The 22,308-nt window shown below is 46.8% G+C and overlaps 2 protein-coding genes across 3 annotated transcripts in view; one reads left to right on the forward strand and one right to left on the reverse strand.

Annotated features, from left to right (window-relative positions):
* Positions 1 to 3,909: 3,909 nt before the first annotated feature.
* CCDC59 (coiled-coil domain containing 59) lies at positions 3,910 to 12,327 on the reverse strand. Its single transcript, XM_040408527.1, has 4 exons — positions 12,043 to 12,327; positions 9,547 to 9,904; positions 6,081 to 6,171; positions 3,910 to 4,132 (listed from the first exon to the last, which is right to left on the reverse strand). Exons 1-4 carry the CDS (start codon positions 12,197 to 12,199, stop codon positions 3,971 to 3,973), a joined length of 768 nt encoding a protein of 255 aa, XP_040264461.1. The 5' UTR covers positions 12,200 to 12,327; the 3' UTR covers positions 3,910 to 3,970.
* Positions 12,328 to 12,422: 95 nt separating this feature from the next.
* The window catches only part of METTL25 (methyltransferase like 25), a 280,093-nt gene continuing 270,207 nt past the window's right edge, over positions 12,423 to 22,308 (forward strand). For both annotated transcript variants that reach the window (XM_040408511.1, XM_040408516.1), the window contains exons 1-2: positions 12,423 to 12,571; positions 18,673 to 18,887. In XM_040408511.1, the coding sequence (XP_040264445.1) occupies positions 12,570 to 12,571; positions 18,673 to 18,887 (217 nt within the window). In that variant the 5' untranslated portion in view covers positions 12,423 to 12,569. The remainder of the gene's footprint in view (positions 12,572 to 18,672; positions 18,888 to 22,308) is intronic.

The raw sequence follows: 22,308 nt of genomic DNA on the forward strand, positions 1-22,308 counted from the left end.
AGTCATCAGGATAATAGCACTTCTCCCCACAGGGGAACTTACGGCAGGCGGCACAGAGGGGTCTCCTGGAGAGCGAGGTCTGCTGACATGTCGGCACAAACAACAAGCTGTTGCCTCGGCACTTCCATGTGCTGTGCCGATGTTTGCAGGAGACACGCACTTTATACGTCACTTCCTCCGTCCACCGGAAGTGACGTTGCCGCATACCTGAAGAGCCAGACGTGCAGCCCGGCTACAGCCATAGGAGGCCCGGCGGGAGATCGCGTCCAGAGGAGCAGGCTCACGTATCAAACGGAGCGAGGCCTCCCACATCACCCCTGCCCAGCTTTAGTACTGAGACCGCAGGAGGGCAGGGGAACCCAAGGTAATTCGGTGTGGTGTTGAGGAAACTTTCATCTTCATCTCCCTGGATAGGGAGACCTCTCTCTGCCCTTGTCCTCTGTAGGGACAGAAAACACAGGTGTTGGTGGTGGGAGGGGGGGATTTAAACCCTCTCTCTGTTCCTGCCCCTACAGAGGTCAATCTCCTTGTGGGCCATCGTGGTGATGAGGTGGAAAATTTGCGACTAGACTCACCAGCGCGATGCAGTTGTATACTACAGTGGGGCATGGGTGCAGATAGTTCCCTGCACCGCCGATCATCCTCATAGGCCTCAGGCCTATGAGGTACTAAATTCTGACGCAGGCGGGCATGATGTCATCGTGCCTGCCTTTGCAGCGCAGTGACGTGTGTGCATCTGGCCACCTGCATCCCAGGCAGTAGACCAGAAGAGGTTGTGGCCTGCATCATAAACTCTGGCAATCAGGAGAGAGGTACAGTATTAGCTTTTTTTTTATTGCCCACTTGGGCGACATTACTAGTAGGAAGGAGAACACTGCAGGGGGTACTTTACTGAAGGAGGGCGGATGAGCACTATGCAGGACGTTACTAGGGAGGAGACCACTGTAGAGTACATTTCTATTGTGGGGCATGATACTACTACTAGGCAGGCATTGTGGAGGACATTACTACTGGATGGCCACTGTGTGGGAAATTACTATTGGTGGGGCACATTGCTACTGGAGGGGCACTGTGGGGGGATGTTGATACTGGAGGGGCACTGTGAGGAACATTACTACTGGTGGAATACTATGGGGGACTACTTCTGAAGGGGCATTGTGGGGAACATACCTGGCAGCATTATTCAGTGCACTCTAGGTGAATTTTTAATACTGGGGACAGAATAAGGGGCATTACTGGTAGCACTGCGGATTTTTAATACCGAGGTGCTACAGGGAGCATTTTTTTATGAGGGGACTATATTGGGCATTACTGGAGGCATTTTAATACTAGGGCACTATAGTGGGATTTTTTTGTACAGGGGCATTTTTACTGGGGGTAAAACGGGATATAAATGCTGGAGGCACTGTAGCTGTAGAAGCATTTCTATTACAGGGGCATATTACTTTTGGGGACACTATACAGGTATTATTAATAGGAGCACAATATACAGTTTTATTTTTATTACTGGGGGCATTGTAGCGGACATTATTATTACTGGGGGCACTATAGGGACATTATTTCTACTGGGGGGCACTATTTTTCAGCAGAATAGTATTTTGAGGTATTGAAGAGCACAGTGGGAACAGTATTTGGAGTGGCAGCAGGATGGCGAGTTTGTGTTGAAAAGGTGGGGAGGTTTGGTTGATGGAAAAATTGAGAACTCTAACATCTGTGTAACAAACTCTGCAGACAAGATGTGGCTGAAAGAATGTGGCATTGCGGTCTGGCTAAAACAGAGAGTAGTAGAGAGAACGTCTACATCACAGGAGATGTCACTGGATGTAAGAGGTATGTGGTGCTGTAGTCTCCTATATGTTTCATAGAGCTGGCTCACTACTGTGACCAGCGCCTCACCTCGTCCTCCAAGTTTTTATTATAATTATATGTATTTTAAATATGAAGGCTACCAAAAGATGTTGGCTATATAGTATTTTGCAGACACTTTTACACATTAGATACTGTATGTAAAGTGTAGAGACATTAGATACTGTATGTAAAGTGTAGAGTGTAAAATGAGCCGTGCTGTCCTAGCTCACCTGGATTAAAGTCATGTATCATGGAAGATGTAGGGGAATCAGTCTAGAAATAGTCAACTAAATTTTCTAGCACCGAGACTTATCATAAAATCTGAGTTTTGAGACACTTTAATACGGCATAGTAGTTGATACCACCATCAGTATGTTGTTTTAAAGTGCTTCAAATAAACCCCATATAATAAGTCATGATTCTGGAAAACGTATTGGACTAGTGTAAGGTGGGTTACAGTTGTATGACAATCTTTATGTGCCCGGCTATACTATGAGCATGCTTTTTCCACTTGTTGGTTCTGTAGAATATGGGAAAAAACGCAGTTGCCTGGAACAATGGGGCTGCTTATCTTCCAAAAAAAAAAAAACAGGAGCATTTATGGACTATAAGTCTCCTCACGCCGACTAAGGTGCTCTCTCCCCACGGAGAGACAGTATCCCCAAAACCTTTAAAAGCGGTGACATGTCATATGGCAGATGACAGCTACAGTCAATCAGTATCATCAGTGGCCTACAGCTGAGGACAATGATTGGCTGACGTGCTCTCTGCATTTCAGTGTCTGTAATATTCCTGGATTGCTTGACAGCATTTTTTGGGGGGAAAAAGCCACAATTTTTTATGCGTTTTTTCAGAGCCAGTCAGGAGTGGATTCATGAGAAAGGGGAAATATAAAGGAACAACTTTTACTTCTTCCTGCTGGATCTACTCCTGGCCTGAAAAAACTGCATCAAAAACGGTAGAGGCTTTTTCCAAGCTACCATGTGAGTTGTCAAAAGCTCACATGGTAGCTGTTGGCAGCTGAGTTTGGTGCAGCTTCCTTTGTCTGGTTGCGGCTCAAACTACAGCTGGGTGAACAGAAGTGTAGCCTACCATTGAAAACAAAGGGACTCTTTGTGGCGCACAATGTGCGCCAAATTCAGTCTGCAAAAGCTGTGTGAACAAACCCTTAAGGAGCACCTGTCACCATGAACATTCAGTGTAATCTGCAGGCAGCATGTTACAGAGCAGATTGATATACAGTTTTATAGGAAGAGCAGACCTAATCAGCGACTGCTAAAGTTGTACGTGCAAACTACAAGTTTTACTGAATCTTTTCCCACAAATATAAGCTCAGCTCCTCCTACTCTACGACATGCTGACTGCAGATTGCACTGCATGTTCATGGTGACAGGTTCACCTTAAGGGGGTGTTCACACAGCCTTTGCAGACAGAATTTGGTGCACATTGTGCGCCAAAAAGACCCCTCAAGCCACAAAGAGTCCACCTTCCTTTGTTTTCAATGGTAGGCTGTACTGCTGTTCACACAGCTGTAATTTTAGCTGCAGATCCTACTTATCAAAAAATGTAATGTATGCATGTAAATTGTGTTAACTCGTACTATATTTTTTCCTTCTCGGTTTATTTTGTTTTCTTTAGAAACATGTTTTAAAAAGTTTTTATTTAAAAGCCTCTCACAAGAAAGGATGTAATGTCACAACGCACCACTGACGATGCACGCTTTAAACGGGTTGTGCAAGAATGGGGGGGGGGGGGGGGGGGGGGGGCCTGTAAAGGAAAGCTTACTGACCTGCTTCCCGGCTCTCCGCTCCTTCACCCCTCAGCCTGTGATGCTCTGTTGGCCTCCCTCGCTTAAAACATCTGGTTTGAATTGGCTGCAGCCAATCATTGGCTGAGAAGGTGATCGGATCCCCTTACATCATGATAAATGGTCACATGATGCAATCCAGTCTCCGCCACAAACCAGCAAGGGAGCCTAGCAGAGCATCAGGGGCCTGGAGGAGAAGGAGCGGGAAGCAGGTCAGTAAGCTTCCCTTCAAGAGTGTGTGTGTATGTGTGAATATATATTTTATTTTACACATACACACACTCTTGCACAACCCCTTTGAAAACTGGTAATAAATTAAGATTTGCTCTGGATTTTCTTCAGCAAGTACTCCATGTGGACATTAAAGTTGGGCTGTCCTTTCTTTGTTTTTGAGCTTAAAACTTTATAGGCTTCCATTCTCTTCTGTTTGTGGAGTTTGATGGCCTCTTCTCTTCTCTTCCTGTTGTTCTCTGCTTCCTAAAATGAACACAAAAGAAGCATTTTTATAAGAGTAAGTACCAAAACCCCTTCATGCATGTGTCAAGAACTCAACAATATCCCAGCTTACTAAAGCTAGGCAAACTTTAAAATCACAAAAAAAAAATCTTACCGAAGATCTTAAAAACCACATTTCATTTTTAGGCTGGAGTACAAGCTTTTTGTCGGGAGATAGCAACAGCCAGAGTGTATGAGGATATACTGAGACAGAGACCTGTCAGTATTAATCACCTCATTAATCTATGTCATGCCTTCCTCTGTAACTCCTGCTCAATAAAGTGGCAGCGGGGTGTCCCCACAAAGTCTAACAAAGACAGAACTGACTAGACGGTGTAGGGATACAGTTGTCAATTTGTTCATACATTTACAGGAGGAATGACAGAGGAACTGCACAACACAGAATTCTAAGAAATTATTTTTAATTTATGATGATAATTTGCCAACACAGGAATGTCAGGAGAGGTAATTGGCCTTCTTTAAAAGAAAGGCATGGGAGGAAAGGTTACAAGGCACATGCCTGGCTGTTAAGCTATATAGGCTGCTATTTTAGCTTTACTTTACAATTTGTCCAACCTTGGATATTCTTTATTAAAAGGGGTTGTACAGGTTGAGAGCTGAACCCAGACATATCCCCGTTTTTCTCCCAGGGAGCCCCTCTGAGATGACCATCAGAGCATTTCATGCTCTGCTGCTCTCCTTTTCCCTGCGCTGTATTGCGCAGGGAAAGGGCTTTTTTTGTTCACATTTTTACAATGCGCAGTATTTCTTGTTTTATTTTAGCGTTCTTTCCAGGCTGAGATTTCTGGCTTTAGCACTGCCCTAGCCTGTTTTACGGCGATAAAGCCCGCCCATTAGTGCGGGTGACGTCACTGGGAACACTGCTAGGCGGAAGCCTCCACCTAGTGGAGACCCGGTACGTCACCAGATCTGCAGAAAAATGAGTTGCAGAATAAAACTTGTAAATAGTTTAAATAGCCAGTGCCCCTGACAAATAGGCTCAGCTCACCTGAAGAAAACACAGGGCAGATTTACTAATGTGTCAGTACCAAAAAAAAAAAAAAAAAAAAAAAAAAAAAAAATCTATTTGGTATATTTTGGGTTTCTACACTTTCAGTCGTGCTCAGCAAAGGGGTGAAGCTCAGCAAAATTGTGTGGGTCTCCCTTAACCACCCTGCCCCTCTCCATGAACATTCATTGACATGGCCAGGCATTAGATATGTCATCTTGCCTGTCCGTCTTCTTGTGCAAGCGCCATGCTTTTACACATTGAGCGCATGAGCAGTACATCCCAGAGTCTCTGGCAGGACAAGAACAGGTCTTGTATTCATCCCAGCGGAAGCTCTGTAGTGTACTGCTCATGTGACAGGGACAGGCAAGATAACGTATGTAATGCCCAGCCTTGTCAATCAATGTTCATAGGGAGGAACAGGGAGGATGAAGGTTTATCTTTTGTGCCCTGAACACCCTCAGGGCATGGAACTACTAATTTGCATAACCTTACTAGCTGCCTATCTACAGCATAAAGACAGATCTTCAGGTGAGCCGAGCGTATTTGTCGGTGGCATTGGTTTATGATCCATTACTGATGTCAGACTCCCTTTAATCTAGAAGTTTTGAGACAAGCCTCACAGACAATAAAGATGAAAAAAAGAAAAAAAAAAAACGGAGACAGCACGTCCAAACTTGTGGAATTTAATCAAGATGCAACGTTTCGGCCAAAGGCTTCCTTAAGCCGAAACGTTGCATCTCGAATTAAATTCCACAAGTTTGGACGTGCTGTCTCCGTTTTGTTTTTTTTCATCTTTATTGTTCACACTACCTTTGGGGGATTTTACCACCCCCTTGGAGACTAGCACCCACTACTCTTATACTAAAGAGTGCTGTTCATCCTCACAGACAGTGAGGTTAAACAATCTGCTGTCCTTACTTCTCTCTTCTTTGCACGTTCACGCTGCACCCGTTCATAGTCTTCTTTCGCTTTTTGATTTGACGTTTTCTTCTTAAATGGTTTCTTTGGTCTGCAGAATACAGATGAAAAACAACAAACAAAGGTTTGGGGTAAAGCATATCTTCTTCCCCCTAACCCTCTATTAGCTGGTGCAGGGAGCTAGTGGAGAAATGGATAATGTTCTGGAGAACTTGGTGAGACTTTGTATTAAAAGGAACCTGTGGCCAGTTTTATGCTGCTCCATCTGACAAAGACCCCGATGAAAACATTAGGTCACTTACATGTATTAACACAGTCCTCTTAAAATCAGCTCGTTGCTGGAGTCTGCTCAGTAGGGTCCTCGTATTCATGGGCTCCCGGCTCTCCTCGCCACTTTCTTCAGTGGGGAAGGGGGGCGCTCATGAATATGAGGACTCCCTGGAGTGTGCTCAGTACTTAAAAGCCCTCAGTAAAAAAATAAATGAAGAAAATGACTGGGTGAATTCAATTAAGTGACCTAGCATTTTTCTCAGGTTCTCCATCATCAGTTTATGTATAATCTGATTTTAATAAAGTTTTATCAACAAAGAAAATACAATAAGATACATAAAAATAAAGATAGTATCTGGTCAGCATAGCGTAGTGACAGAGCCAGTGAACAAAGGTCTGCCACGGCAGTCAGTACTTATAGTAATGACGAATCCTGCAGTGCACCCCAGCGCTGTGCGGGAAAGGAGTCTGATGAGACGCTCTAGCCCCACCCTCCCCCGCTTCCTGACAGGTTTCTTTCCTATGTGTAACTATGAAGCATATTGAGGGCAGCATAGTACAGGTGACAGGTTCCTTTTAAAACTGGTGATTCTCTTTAAATACAGTCAGGTCCATAAATATTGGGACATGGACACAATTCTAACATTTTTGGCTCTATACACCACCACAATGGATTTGAAATGAAACAAACAAGATGTGCTTTAACTGCAGACTGTCAGCTTTAATTTGAGGGTATTTACATCCAAATCAGATGAACGGTGTAGGAATTACAACAGTTTGCATATGTGCCTCCTACTTGCTAAGGAACCAAAAGTAATAGGACAATTGGCTTTTCAGCTGTTCCATGGTCAGGTGTGTGTTATTCCCTCATTATCCCAATTACAATGAGCAGATAAAAGGTCCAGAGTTTGCTATTTGCATTTGGAATCTGTTGCTGTCAACTCTCAAGATGAGATCCAAAGAGCTGTCACTATCAGTGAAGCAAACCATCATTAGGCTGAAAAAACACAACAAACCCATCAGAGAGATAGCAAAAACATTAGGCATGGCCAAAACAACTGTTTGGAACATTCTTAAAAAGAAGGGACGAATGGGTGAGCTCAGCAACACCAAAAGACCCAGAAGACCACGAAAAACAAGTGTGGTGGATGACCGAAGAATTCTTCCCCTGGTGAAGAAAACCCCCTTCACAACAGTTGGCCAGATCAGGAACACTCTCCAGGAGGTAGGTGTATGTGTGTCAAAGTCACCAATCAAGAGAAGACTTCACCAGAGTGAATACAGAGGGTACAAGATGTAAACCATTGCTGAGCCTCAAAAACAGGAAGGCCAGATTAGAGTTTGCCAAACAACATCTAAAAAAGCCTTCACAGTTCTGGAACAACATCCTACGGACAGATGAGACCAAGATCAACTTGTACCTGAGTGATGGGAAGAGAAGAGTATGGAGAAGGAAAGGAACTGCTCATGATCCTAAGCATACCACCTCATCAGTGAAGCATGGTGGTGGTAGTGTGATGGCGTGGGCATGCATGGCTGCCAATGGAACTTCTTCTCTTGTATTTATTCATGATGTGACTGCTGACAAAAGCAGCAGGATGAATTCGTAAGTGTTTCGGGCAATATTATCTGCTCATATTCAGCCAAATGCTTCAGAACTCATTGGACGGCACTTCACAGTGCAGATAGACAATGACCCAAAGCATACTGCAAAAGCAACCAAATAATTTTTTTAAGGGAAAGAAGTGGAATGTTCTGCAATGGCCAAGTCAATCACCTGACCTGAATCCGATTTAGCATGCATTTCACTTACTGAAGACAAAACTGAAGGGAAAATGCCCCAAGAACAAGCAGAAACTGAAGACAGTTGCAGTAGAGGCCTGGCAGAGCATCACCAGGGATGAAACCCAGCATCTGGTGAGGTCTATACGTTCCAGACTTCAGGTTGTAATTGACTGCAAAGGATTAAAGTATTAAAAAGTGAAAGTTTGATTTATGATTATTATTCTGTCTCATTACTTTTGGTTCCTTAAAGGGTTTCTATCACTTCGTATGACATAATTAGCTCTCAGACACTAGCGATCCGCTAGTGTCTGCTCTGGCCAACCATCCTAATATAACCGCTTTTGGGGCAGCCGTTTTGCTTAAAAAATAACTTTTATAAATATGCTAATGAGCCTCTAGGTGCTATGTGGGCGTCATTAGCACCTAGAGGCTCAGTCTACCTTCATACACAGCCACCGCCCAGCGCGTCCCTCCAGCCCGCCCATCTCCTGCTGAATGCGATCCTCCGTGTGACGCAGCGGACGAATTCTCGCGCATGCGCCGTGCGCGGCTGTATTCGGCGCATGCGCAGTGAATGTCTGACCGCTTCCCTGCTCAGACATCTCCACTGCGCCTGCGCCGATGACGTCATAGTGCTCCGAAGAACAGGCGCAGTGGAGATGTCTGAGCAGGGAAGCGGTCAGACATTCACTGCGCATGCGCCGAATACAGCCGCGCACGGCGCATACGCGAGAATTCGTCCGCTGCGTCACACGGAGGATCGCATTCAGCAGGAGATGGGCGGGCTGGAGGGACGCGCTGGGCGGTGGCTGTGTATGAAGGTAGACGGAGCCTCTAGGTGCTAATGACGCCCACATAGCACCTAGAGGCTCATTAGCATATTTATAAAAGTTATTTTTTTAGCAAAACGGCTGCCCCAAAAGCGGTTATATTAGGATGGTTGGCCAGAGCAGACACTAGCGGATCGCTAGTGTCTGAGAGCTAATTATGTCATACGAAGTGATAGAAACCCTTTAACAAGTGGGAGGCACATATGCAAACTGTTGTAATTCTTACACCGTTCACCTGATTTGGATGTAAATACCCTCAAATTAAAGCTGACAGTCTGCAATTAAAGCACATATTGTTTGTTTCATTTTAAATCCATTGTGGTGGTGTATAGAGCCAAAAATGTTAGAATTGTGTCGATGTCCCAATATTTATGGACCTGACTGTAGGAGCCCATTCAAATCCATTCATGGTAATACCACATCTCCCATGTAGAGAAAGGTGGGCACACTCCCCTAGAAATATCAATTGATCACTAAGATGTGCAGAACTGGTCATCTCACTGACAAGGGGTTGTCCTGCTTGCAAGCCATATAAAGTTCCTGGGACAAGCAATTACTACATGTTATTACCAGGATCTTACATGACTTCCTGCTCTTCCTCTACGGTCTCAGGAGGCTTTGTCTCAGGTGGCTTTGTCTCAGGTTTCCTCGGTTTTTCTTGCCTTTTCAGTGTCTCTTCTTCAGCCACATAGAGATGCCTCAGATGTTCACTACTTACTTCCTGCTCCTCCGCTATGGTCTCAGGAGGCTTTGTCGCAGGTTTCCTCTGTTTTTCTTGCCTTTTCAGCCTCTCTTCTTCAGCCACATAGAGATGCCTCAGATGTTCAGGGTAGTGATCACTGTAGGAGACTTCTTTAGGATTTGCCTTCTTTTGTTTTCTTAGCAGCTTTTTATATTCTGACTGCACCTTCTTCTTTCTCCACAGAGCAAAGCCTTGTCCTAGAGAAGAAGTGACCCAAGTAAATAAAAGTACACGGCTAGGTCCTCCATCACATACCATTATGAAGACTGTGCAGCTCTGATAACCTCTTGCTAGTCTTAAGATATCAAGGGGAACACCTTTAGCTTGAAAAGCTGCAATTTAGTGAATGACATGAAAAACAACGCGGGTCCACATTCTGAAATCATTAAATACAGAAGCCTTTATCACCTCCATATCGCCTGATCCTATGCAGCGCCATCTCATGCCACGTAACAGGTATTCTCCTGTAGAAGAATTGCTTGTCTATAATATGGTAAGGTATGGCATGGATTGAATGCAGCTCCCTAATACAGTTTCTCCAACAATAAGACAGTGTCTTAAATTATTTTTTTCTCCAAAAAAAGGGTTAGGGCTTATTATTGGGGTAGGGCTTATTTTGGCTCCATGAACATATTTTATATAGACACATGTCAATTACAGAACAGTCCCTGGACAGTGTTATATTTAATATGACTATAACTCCCTCATCCATAGGAATGTAACCCATATACTGCAGTACATGGGTGTATTCCTATGGATGAGAGGGGTTATAGTCATATTTGCCACACGATTTTCATTCTGGTACCGTATATTGCCCCCGAGCTGTCCTTACCCAAGGGACCTAGGCAGCAATCTACGGTACCAGGGAGAGCAGATACGATGTAGGGAGCAGAGATCCTCCTGCTGCCTCCTTCATGCAAGTAAGAAAGTGCGGGCTGGCAGCAGTACAGGGCATACAGAGAAGCCGGCAGCCCGCCCAATGTGAAAGTGAAGGTAAGTGCGGGCTGCCGGCATAATTTAGCCTTAAGTGAAGCCTCCAGCCCACCTGCTTAGTGCTGCAATGTATGCGCGGGCTGGTGGCTTCACTGAAGCCTGCGCTGCCCGCCCGCCACAGTTTTATGGCAGTTCAGGAGGCATTAGTAAGCGCTCCTGAGATGCTGCAGCCTGCACACTTCCCCCACCTTCCCATTATATAAAAAAAAATATATGGCTGTATCTAGGGCTTATTATCGGGGTAAGGCTTAAAGGGGTATTAAAGGGGGTCATCTGAGCTATAGATATTGATGACTTATCCACAGGTCTAGCTATTGGCCCCACCGCCGATCAGCTGTTTGAAGGGGTAGCGGTGCAAGCTCTGCATTGTCTCCGATGTTAACCAGCACACTGTGTAGCGGAATTACAGTTTCCTCTTCTATTCACTTGAATGGGATGAACAGTTGTAATTACATTGCACGGCCGCTACAAGGGAGATGGTTAACCCCTTCAAACAGCTGATCGGCAGGGGTGCCAATATTCAGATCTCCACCGATCGGATTGATGACCTATCCTGAGGAATGATGATCACTATCTGTAGCCTGGACAGTCCCTCTAAACCAAAGGACAGGGGCCAGCAACTGCCAGCTGTGGTGAAAATTACAGCTCCTAGATCAGCTGTTCTTAGAACTCCCATAGGAGTGAAGGAGCCTGCTGGGACTTGTAGTGTCACAACAGCTAAAGTGATGGAAGTTGCTGATCCCTAACATAGGATCTCCAGACATCCTGCATTTCAGACGCAACAGAAAATCCTGCACAAATAAGGAGTGCGCCCAGATGGATTTGACATGGAAGAGCCACTGAATGACAACAGGGCAAACCCATGTGCGGACCCCCTGGCACACCCGTGTGCGGACCCCCTGGCACGATCAGTGTTTTAGCCTATTCTACATTCAGAAGCTGAATCCTATAGATCACATACTGTGGCGCGGTTCAGAGATCTGTGTGGAGCACTCCCTGTAAGCAGGTCACGATTCAGGGGTCGTCCTATTACTCGAAAGAAAACACCTTGAAAACTGAGGCACAGAATAGATGAGGAATGAGGAGAGCTGTCCACCCCACAAGCTGCCATATATTTCTGGATTATTACGTGCGACCATTCATGCCAACCAAGGGCACTGCTTCCTAGATGGGGGTCCTGATCACATACCCCCATGGCATCAATATGCTGACTATCCCCTATGGACAGGTATGAGACCGTCCAGGGGTGCACTGCCATATAGCCAGCAATAGATTATGTACATAGATAGCCCCTAGATGGCTGCCACCAGCGCCACTTCTAGGCCCAGAGCATGCCCCTCACCTTCTCTAGTGCTGCCCTCAAACACCTTCCGGTCTTGGTTGGGTCTCCATTTCCGCTTCGCTTTCCCCCCAGGACCCCGGCCGCCTATCGCCCCCTGTTCGTTTCGGCCTGTCTTTCTATGTTGCAGGGATACAGACGACGCACTCGTGGACGCCATGTTACTACTCCTCCTTCCAGGCGTCCACTATCAATGACGTCATCACACGGGAGCGCCATCCTTCCAGTCAGCAAACTGCGTTACAGCATTTGCCTGCTGTAGTAAAACTACAACTCCCAGAATGCAGTTCTAGCCGCCCAGCGTCAGAGTGCTATAGTAGGCATTAGTAGTGTCCACTACAACGCCACCTTCTTCACCCTCGTCCCAGTCTTTCATGAAGTACCCCCAGCACTACTTCTCTTTAACCCCCCAAGCGCTGAGGAGTCACGTGTGCAGATGACGTCACACTCCTGCTCCTAGAACCATGCAGACGTGTATGGTGCAGGGGACCCCAGTACTGTAGAGGAAGCTGCAGGCTGCGTCCACTGACATGTGAGTATGTCAGGTTATAGACGAGCCTGCCATAGTCCAGAAGTGTTTACATGTGGGGAAGCTGGGTGACAACTGAATGTATCATTAGACATTATAATTATGTGTAACACTACTGGAAAATGCAATGGAGCTGAGATTGACCATGTATGTACTGCTAGTGGTGCTCGGTCAATGGTCTCACGCTGCCAGTGCCCGGGGCAAGCCAATTCAGACATCCCAACCTGCAAAAACTCATTTCAGGGAGGTTTTATTTCACGAACTTTTTATTACATTTTCCAGACATATGCAGTATCTGCACACTTTGCTCTATGGTGTGGAGGACGGGGCTCGTTACCCGGCCCCAAATTATCCTATTTATGTATATGATTAAAGGGATTCTGTCACCACCTATAAGCCCTGTGAGCTAGACATCTGCTCATGTCCAGGGTAGCATTCTGATTTCTAAGGTGGCCTTATAAAAGCTATTTGTGGCTTTATTCTGCGGAAAAACAGGTTTTACTAACCTGTCAATCATTGAATTAAGGTGCCCAAGCAGGGGAGGTCTGTGGATGCATGGTGCCCGGCCGCACGCATCGCCGTTCGTGCCCAGCGCCGCCTTCTACTCCTCAGTGTCGCCTCTCCCTCCCCCTCCTCCCGCTTTGAGATCCCGCGCACAGGCTTAGCCTGATGCGCCGTTGCGGACTGCTGGCATCGGCGGCTTCTTCTTGCACTGTGCGCACACGCCGAGAAGGGGACACTGCTACAGGTTGCCGGAAAGGTTTACTGCGAGTAAACTAGAGATGGGAAGTTCGGATCTTTCACATGAATCGGTTCATTTGAATCAGTTCATTCAAATGAACCGAATCCGGAATCAAATCTTTGGTTCATTCGCTGAGCTGACAAGAAGCAAGTGAACCGAAGCTTAGGTTGCGCAATGCGCATGCGCGGATGCTTCGATTCACTTGCTGTCGCACTGAGTCGGCTCTTGGTCTGAGTCAGGAAGTTTATTCTTTAAAACCCTGTGTGCAATTATCTACCCCACTGTAGGAAAAAAGCAAGCATCCAGGGGGGTGAATTTAACACTGGGGTAAATAATATAATTAAAATGGAGAGTTAGGGCTCTTTCACACCTGCGTTATTGTCTTCCGGCATAGAGTTCCGTCGTCGGGGCTCTATGCCGGAAGAATCCTGATCAGGATTATCCTAATGCATTCTGAATGGAGAGTAATCCGTTCAGGATGCATCAGGATGTCTTCAGTTCCGGTACGGAACGTTTGTTGGCCGGAGAAAATACCGCAGCATGCTGCGCTTTTTGCTCCGGCCAAAAATCCGGAACACTTGCCGCAAGGCCGGATCCGGAATTAATGCCCATTGGAAGGCATTGATCCGGATCCGGCCTTAAGCTAAACGTCGTTTCGGCGCATTGCCGGAGCCGACATTTAGCTTTTTCAGAGTGGTTACCATGGCTGCCGGGACGCTAAAGTCCTGACAGCCATGGTAAGTGTAGCGGGGAGCGGGGGAGCAGTGTACTTACCGTCCGTGCGGCTCCCCGGGCGCTCCAGAGTGACGTCAGGGCGCCCCAAGCGCATGGATCACGTGATCGCATGGATCACGTCATCCATGCGCATGGGGCGCTCTGACGTCATTCTGGAGCGCCCCGGGAGCCGCACGGACTGTAAGTATACCGCTCCCCCGCTCCCCGCTCCTACTATGGCAACCAGGACTTTAATAGCGTCCTGGGTGCCATAGTAACACTGAAAGCATTTGGAAGACGGTTCCGTCTTCAAATGCTTTCAGTACACTTGCGTTTTTCCGGATCCGGAGTGTAATTCCGGCAAGTGGAGTACACGCCGGATCCGGACAACGCAAGTGTGAAAGAGGCCTAAAATGTGTAAATGTATTTAAAAAAAATACATCTCTCTCAATAGTTATATAGCTACTGAATGAGACAGAGGAAGGGATGCCTTTAACATATACACCGCTCAAAAAAAATAAAGGGAACACTTAAACAACACAATGTAACTCCAAGTCAATCACACTTCTGTGAAATCAAACTGTCCACTTAGGAAGCAACACTGAGTGACAATCAATTTCACATGCTGTTGTGCAAATGGGATAGACAACAGGTGGAAATTATAGGCAATTAGCAAGACACCCCCAATAAAGGAGTGGTTCTGCAGGTGGTGACAACAGACCACTTCTCAGTTCCTATGCTTCCTGGCTGATGTTTTGGTCACTTTTGAATGCTGGCGGTGCTTTCACTCTAGTGGTAGCATGAGACGGATTCTACAACCCACACAAGTGGCTCAGGTAGTGCAGCTTATCCAGGATGGCACATCAATGCGAGCTGTGGCAAGAAGGTTTGCTGTGTCTGTCAGCGTAGTGTCCAGAGCATGGAGGTGCTACCAGGAGACAGGCCAGTACATCAGGAGACGTGGAGGAGGCCGTAGGAGGGCAATAACCCACAGCAGTACCGCTACCTCCGCCTTTGTGCAAGGAGGAACAGGAGGATCACTGCCAGAGCCCTGCAAAATGACCTCCAGCAGGCCACAAATGTGCATGTGTCTGCTCAAACGGTCAGAAACAAACTCCATGAGGGTGATATGAGGGCCCGACGTCCACAGGTGGGGTTTGTGCTTGCAGCCCAACACCGTGCATAACGTTTGGCATTTGCCAGAGAACACCAAGATTGGCAAATTCGCCACTGGCGCCCTGTGCTCTTCACAGATGAAAGCAGGTTCACACTGAGCACATGTGACAGACGTGACAGAGTCTTGAGACGCCGTGGAGAACATTCTGCTGCCTGCAACATCCTCCAGCATGACCGGTTTGGCATTGGGTCAGTAATGGTGTGGGGTGGCATTTCTTTGGAGGGCCGCACAGCCCTCCATGTGCTCACCAGAGGTAGCCTGACTGCCATTAGGTACCAAGATGAGATCCACAGACCCCTTGTGAGACCATATGCTTGTGCGGTTGGCCCTGGGTTCCTCCTAATGCAAGACAATGCTAGACCTCATGTGGCTGGAGTGTGTCAGCAGTTCCTGCAAGACGAAGGCATTGATGCTATGGACTGGCCCGTCCGTTCCCCAGACCTGAATCCAATTGAGCACATCTGGGACATCATGTCTTGCTCTATCCACCAACGTCACGTTGCACCACAGACTGTCCAGGAGTTGGCAGATGCTTTAGTCCAGGTCTGGGAGGAGATCCCTCAGGAGACCGTCCGCCACCTCATCAGGAGCATGCACAGGCGTTGTAGGGAGGTCATACAGGCACGTGGAGGCCACACACACTACTGAGCCTCATTTTGACTTGTTTTAAGGACATTACATCAAAGTTGGATCAGCCTGTAGTGTGTTTTTCCACTTTAATTTTGAGTGTGACTCCAAATCCAGAACTCCATGGGTTGAAAAATTAGATTTCCATTTTTTAATTTTTGTGTGATTTTGTTGTCAGCACATTCAACTATGTAAAGAACAAAGTATTTCAGAAGAATATTTAATTAATTCAGATCTAGGATGTGTTATTTTTGTGTTCCCTTTATTTTTTTGAGCAGTGTATATCTCCTTGAGAAGCCAATTTGACCCTAAAGGGTTAATTCAACCTGTAATCTAAACTCTGTGTCCTGTCACTTCTCTTATCTCTCTGCTCTGCTATCAGTAAACCTTTCCGGGAAATATTGTTTCACATGCCGGGGGTCAGGGAGCCGCTATCTAATAGCGGTAGACTCCCTGAACGTCCGGGAGACTTGAGATCCCTGCCAATTATTGCGCCCCCCTATCCTGCAGAATGATGTGCCACAAGCCCCGGCTGCGTATGGAGGAGGAGTAGCGGATGACTCCTCTCCATACATCTGTGGCGCTCCGCTAATGTCAGGGGTCATTACGGGGTTCCATTACAAATCCCCATTTAGGCTCCTTGTCCCCCGACCAGCCCCACTAAGAATAGTACAAGTAAAATGCCCAGTGACTTTGGCCAGGGGCATGTGGCTAAATGGGGATGGCTTAAAGGGGTATTCCAGTTATGTACAGTTATCCCTATCCATTAGATAGAGATAACTGTTGAATCACTGGAGGTCTTACCACTGGGACCCCCGCCAGCCATGAGAATAGGGACCCCACATCCGACGGATGCCCTTTGAAATGAACAGAGTGGCTAGTCGGGCATAAGCGGCGCTGTTCCATTGATTTGTATGGGAGTTCCAGAGATAGCTGAGTGCCACTCCATTAATTTCAGGGGTCTCCACAGTGTACAGAGTCTCTATTCTTATGATCGATGGAGGTCCCAGTTGTAGGACTCTAGTCAATCTAATAGTTATCTCCTGTCCTGTAGATAGGGGATCGTTTTACATAACCGGAATAACCTCTGCGTCCATGGCACCGCTGCAGCCATCAGGGAGTATCACAGTGGCAGTTCTCGATGCAGCAGGGTTTACACATCACTTTTATATTACAGAAATTGTCCGGCCTAGAAGCCAATAAATCTAATGGTCCTAAGCCCTAACCTATACCGTATAAAAAAAAAAAACAACACACTCAACTATCCACGGTCTCACCGCGTCCACCCCGCAGCCTCATTCCCAGCTGCTTTGGGCCCCTGCAGAACCAGGAAGTGGCTTGGTCCCATGAGCACTGTGGCCAATATGTGTCACTACCAGTGACCTGCCCTTTGAGCGAATGTGACCGCTGTGGCCTTTGATTGGCTGTAGTGGTCACAGGACCAAGCCACTTCCTGGTCCTGGAGGCCGGGAACCGGGCAGCGTCGTATTTTTTTTTTTGGTGAGGCACATGTTAGGACCAGTGGGGACATCGGCTCCTAGGCTGGATAATCCCTTTAACATAAACGCAAGTTATCATTACAATATCTTGGGCAACCCCTTTAAGATATACAAACTGAAAAGAATGGCGTAGTATTAAACAGGCAGGAAGTGCTCAAACCCACATGCAGTTGTGCATATATATATACAGGGGAGCAGATCCTGCACTTGTGGCCCGTTGCTAATGGCGATCCCCAGCAAAAATACATACAGTGGAGGATGACCGCAGCGGACCGCAAGTACCACAATAGACATCCTACACAAGATAGCAATTATGTGGATGTGATAATCAATATAGCAAAGACAGGTGCACTCTGCGGACTTACTAAACCCTCAAACTGATTTTAAAATTGAGAGATTAGCCAACATGTCCTACGGTGTAGGACATGTCTGAGCCTGAGCACCGAGCCAAGGTTTATCAAGTAGCTCGGGATCTAACGCTCACCTACCTGTGCCTATGTGGGCAATACCAGGAGCCAGTGGGCAAATTTAAATTGAAGTTTATACACCTCCAGGCATCTCTGTATATACAATCTGAAAAGAATGGCGTGGTATTAAACAAGCTTGTGGTGGTACTTGTGGTTCGCTGCGGGCATCCTCCAATGTATGCATTTTTGCAACGGGCCACAAGTGCAGGATCTGCTCCCCTGTATATATATATGCACAACTGTATGTGGGTTTGAGAACTTCCTGCCTGTTTAACACCACGCCATTTTTTTCAGTTTGTTTGTATATAGAGATGGCTGGAGGTGTATAAACTCCAATTTAAATGAGCCTGTTTTCAATCCACAGGCTACATTTAGGTGCACCTGCGAGGCCTGGGCCTTATCAGCCAGTCTTGCTAGCATGGTTACATGCTGGAGGTAACTGGTGAGCTGTTTGTGAGTCGGCCTCATGCTCCTGTAATTTGCCCACTGGCTCCTGGTATTGCCCATACGGCACAGGTAGGTGAGTGTTAGGTCCCAAGCTACTTGAGAAACCTTGGCTCGGTGCTCAGGCTCAGACATGTCCTACACCGTAGGACATGTTGGCTAATCTCTCAATTTTAAAATCAGTTTGAGGGGTTAGTAAGATCGCAGAGTGCACCTGTCTTTGCTATTATTTTGTTATATTGCAACCCCTTTAAGAAACAAAACAAATAACTGAATTTTTTACAACTTTCTTAGAGAACAAGTCAAGGAGAAATGTCCGTTTGTGGCCACTGTCAGTGATATGCAGTGTTCCTGCCATCCATCTCAGCCTGTGAATACTATGCCGATATCACTTTACTAGTCCCATATTTCTTTTTGCATATTCTTTTTTATAGGGAAATGTTTGCGCATTTGACAACTCCGAGCACAGACGAAATAAAAAAGTCCATGGACAGCTTGCTGCAGTTTTTACAGATGACTGCACAAATCTCTGGGGCTCACACTGTCGAGTTTTATACTCAAGATATTTGGAAGAACCTTGTGGCCGTTTCTCCTGAATCTGTCCTTTCAATCTTTAGTCAACAGCAAAAGCCTTATCATGAATATAGAGGTGAGTAAACTCTTAAATCTATAGTCCGAGCAAAACTAAAATTATTTTTTTTGTTATCTGGAGTCTGTCGGGGAGATGTATCAGAACTGGTGTAACGGGAATGTGGACTAGTTGTCAAATGCACCCAGTCAGATTGCTGCTTTTGTTTTCTGCTGAAAAGTGAGAGGTTCCTATGGGCAGTGGATTGTCTTTACCTTTTCTTACTTGTCTTCATACACCCCCTTCCCCCATACGCTGTATTAGCTTCCCTACATTCATTCATTTGGCATACACTGGGAATATGCACTGGCTTTCATCCGATACTTGGGTCATTCTTGGTAATGCTCCGTAATTCCTCAGGGCTTGTGTTCCAAAGCTTTGGTGCGGCCTCATCTAGAATAAGCATCTCAGATCTAAACACCAGTTTATAGAAAAGATGCCCTGGAGGTGGAAACAGTACAAAGAAGTGTGACTAAACTGATAAGGGGCATCGAGGGTCTTAGTTATGAGGACAAACTACAAGAATTAAAGGGGGACATGATTAACTCGTACAAATATATAAATTGCCTGTACAAAAAAATATGGTGAAAAGCTGTTCCATGTGAAATTCTCTCTCACTGCCTTAGGCCCCTTTCACACGGGCGAGTATTCCGCACGGATGCGATTCGTGAGTTGAACGCATTGCACCCGCACTGAATCCTGACCCATTCATTTCTATGGGGCTGTGCACACGAGCGGTGATTTTCACGCATCACTTGTGGGTTGCGTGAAAATCGCAGCATGCTCCTCTTTGTGCGTTTTTCACCTAACGCAGACCCCATAGAAATGAATGGGGTTGCGTGAAAATCGCAAGCATCCGCAAGCAAGTGCGGATGCGGTGCGATTTTCACGCACGGTTGCTAGGAGACGGTCGGAATGGGGACCCGATAATTATTATTTTCCCTTATAACATGGTTATAAGGGGAAATAATAGCATTCTGAATACAGAATGCAAAGTAAAATAGGGCTGGAGGGGTTAAAAAAAAATTAAGAAAATGTAACTCACCTTAATCCACTTGCTCGCGCAGCCCGGCTTCTCTTCTGTCTTCTTTTTTGTTGTGTGCAGGAAAAGGACCTGTGGTGACGTCACTCCGGTCATCACATGGTCCATCACGTCACCACAGGTCCTTAATGTTTTGCACTCGCACGGAAAAATTGTGCATGTTCCCGCAACGCACCCGCACCTTTTCCCGCAACGCCCGTGTGAAAGAGGCCTTAGTCTACACAAGAAAAAGTTCAGTCTCCAGCGGTGACGAGGCTTTTTCACCATAAGAAATGGAATAGTCTATATGATGTATCAGCAAGTATACTGAGAGGTGGACTGACCACTGGGACCTCCACTCATGCTAAGGCCTCATGCACACGACCGTTTTTTTTTGCGGTCCGCAAAAACTGGTTCCGTAGTTCAGTGATCCGTGTCAGTTTTTTCTTCCGTGGGTCTTCCTTGATTTTTGGAGGATCCACGGACATGAAGGAAAGCCAAACGGATCCGTCCTGACTTACAATGCAAGTCAATGGGGACGGATCCGTTTGACGTTGACACAATATGGTGCAATTGCAAACGGATCCGTCCCCCATTGACTTTCAATGTAAAGTCAGGAGTCCCTATTATACCGTCGGATCAGAGTTTTCTCCAATCCGATGGTATATTTTAACTTGAAGCGTCCCCATCACCATGGGAACGCCTCTATGTTAAAATATACCATCGGATTTGAGTTATATCGTGAAAACTCAGATCCGACAGTATATTCTAACACAGAGGCGTTCCCATAGTGATGGGGACGCTTCAAGTTAGAATATACTAAAAACTGTGTACATAACTGCCCCCTGCTGCCTGGCAGCACCCGATCTCTTACAGGGGGCTGTGATCCGCACAATTAACCCCTGAGGTGCCGCACCTGAGGGGTGAATTGTGGGTATCATAGCCCCCTGTAAGAGATCAGGTGCTGCCAGGCAGTCCCCCCTCCCTCCCCTGTTTTAAATTCATTGGTGGCCAGTGCGGCCCCCCTCCCTCCCTCCACTGTATTACATTCATTGGTGGCCAGTGTGGCCCCCCTCCCTCCCCTGTATTACATTCATTGGTGGCCAGTGCGGCCCCCCCTCCCTCCCCAGTATTATATTCATTGGTGGCCAGTGCGGCCCCCCTCCCTCTCCTGTATTAAATTCATTGGTGGCAGTGCGGCCTCCCCTCTCCTCCCTCCTAATTAAACCCCCCCCCCCCATCATTGGTGGCAGCGGAGAGTTCCGATCGGAGTCCCAGTTTAAACGCTGGGACTCAGATCGGTAACCATGGCAACCAGGACGCTACTGCAGTACTGGCTGCCATGGTTACTTAGCAATTTTAGAAGCATTATACTTACCTTCGCTGTCTGTGACCGGCCGGGCGCTCCTCCTACTGTTAAGTGAAAGGTCTGTGCTATAAGCAATGCGTCGCACAGACCTTTCACTTAACAGTAGGAGGAGCGCCCGGGCGGCCACAGACAGCGAAGGTAAGTATAATGCTTCTAAAATTGCTAAGTAACCATGGCAGCCAGGACTGCAGTAGCGTCCTGGTTGCCATGGTTACCGATCTGAGTCCCAGCGTTTAAACTGGGACTCCGATCGGAACTCTCCGCTGCCACCAATGATGGGGGGGGGGGGGATTTTAATTAGGAAGGGGGGAGAGGGGAGGCCGCACTGCCACCAATGAATTTAATACAGGGGAGGGGGGAGGGGGGCCGCACTGGCCACCAATGAATATAATACTGGGGAGGGAGGGGGGGCCGCACTGGCCACCAATGAATGTAATACAGGGGAGGGAGGGAAGGGAGGCCGCACTGGCCAGCAATGAATTTAAAACTGGGGAGGGAGGGGGGTCTGCCCCCTCCTGCCTGACAGCACCTGATCTTTTACAGGGGGCTATGATACGCACAATTAACCCCTCAGGTGAGGCACCTGAGGGGTTAATTGTGCGGATCACAGCCCCCTGTAAGAGATCGGGTGCTGCCAGGCAGCAGGGGGCGGTCATGTACACAGTTCTTAATATATTCTAACTTGAAGCGTCCCCATCACTATGGGAACGCCTCTGTGTTAGAATATACGATCTGAAAAAGCTTTTATGCAGACGGATCTGTCTGTGTGAAAGTAGCCTACGGATCACGGACACGGATGACAATCTTGTGTGCATCCGTGTTTTTTCACGGACCCATTGAATTGAATGGATCCGTGAACCGTTGTCCGTCAAAAAAATAGGACAGGTCATATTTTTGTGACGGACAGGAAACGCGGATCACGGACGCGGATAAACAACGGTACATTTTCCGAGTTTTCAACGGACCCATTGAAAGTCAATGGGTCCGCAGAAAATCACGGAAAACGGAACAACGGACACGGATGCACACAACGGTCGTGTGCATGAGGCCTA

This window comes from Bufo bufo, chromosome 1, assembly GCF_905171765.1.
Source record: "Bufo bufo chromosome 1, aBufBuf1.1, whole genome shotgun sequence".
Taxonomy (NCBI): Eukaryota; Metazoa; Chordata; class Amphibia; order Anura; family Bufonidae; genus Bufo; species Bufo bufo.

Coding starts and splice junctions, on each gene's coding strand:
- CCDC59 (XM_040408527.1), bottom strand. CDS start 12,199: ATGGCGTCCACGAGTGCGTCGTCTGTATCCCTGCAACATAGAAAGACA. Junction 6,172..9,546: donor GAGGAAGAGCAGGAAGTCAT/GTAAGATCCTGG, acceptor TGTATTCTGCAG/ACCAAAGAAACCATTTAAGA. Junction 4,133..6,080: donor AACGTGCAAAGAAGAGAGAA/GTAAGGACAGCA, acceptor TGTTCATTTTAG/GAAGCAGAGAACAACAGGAA.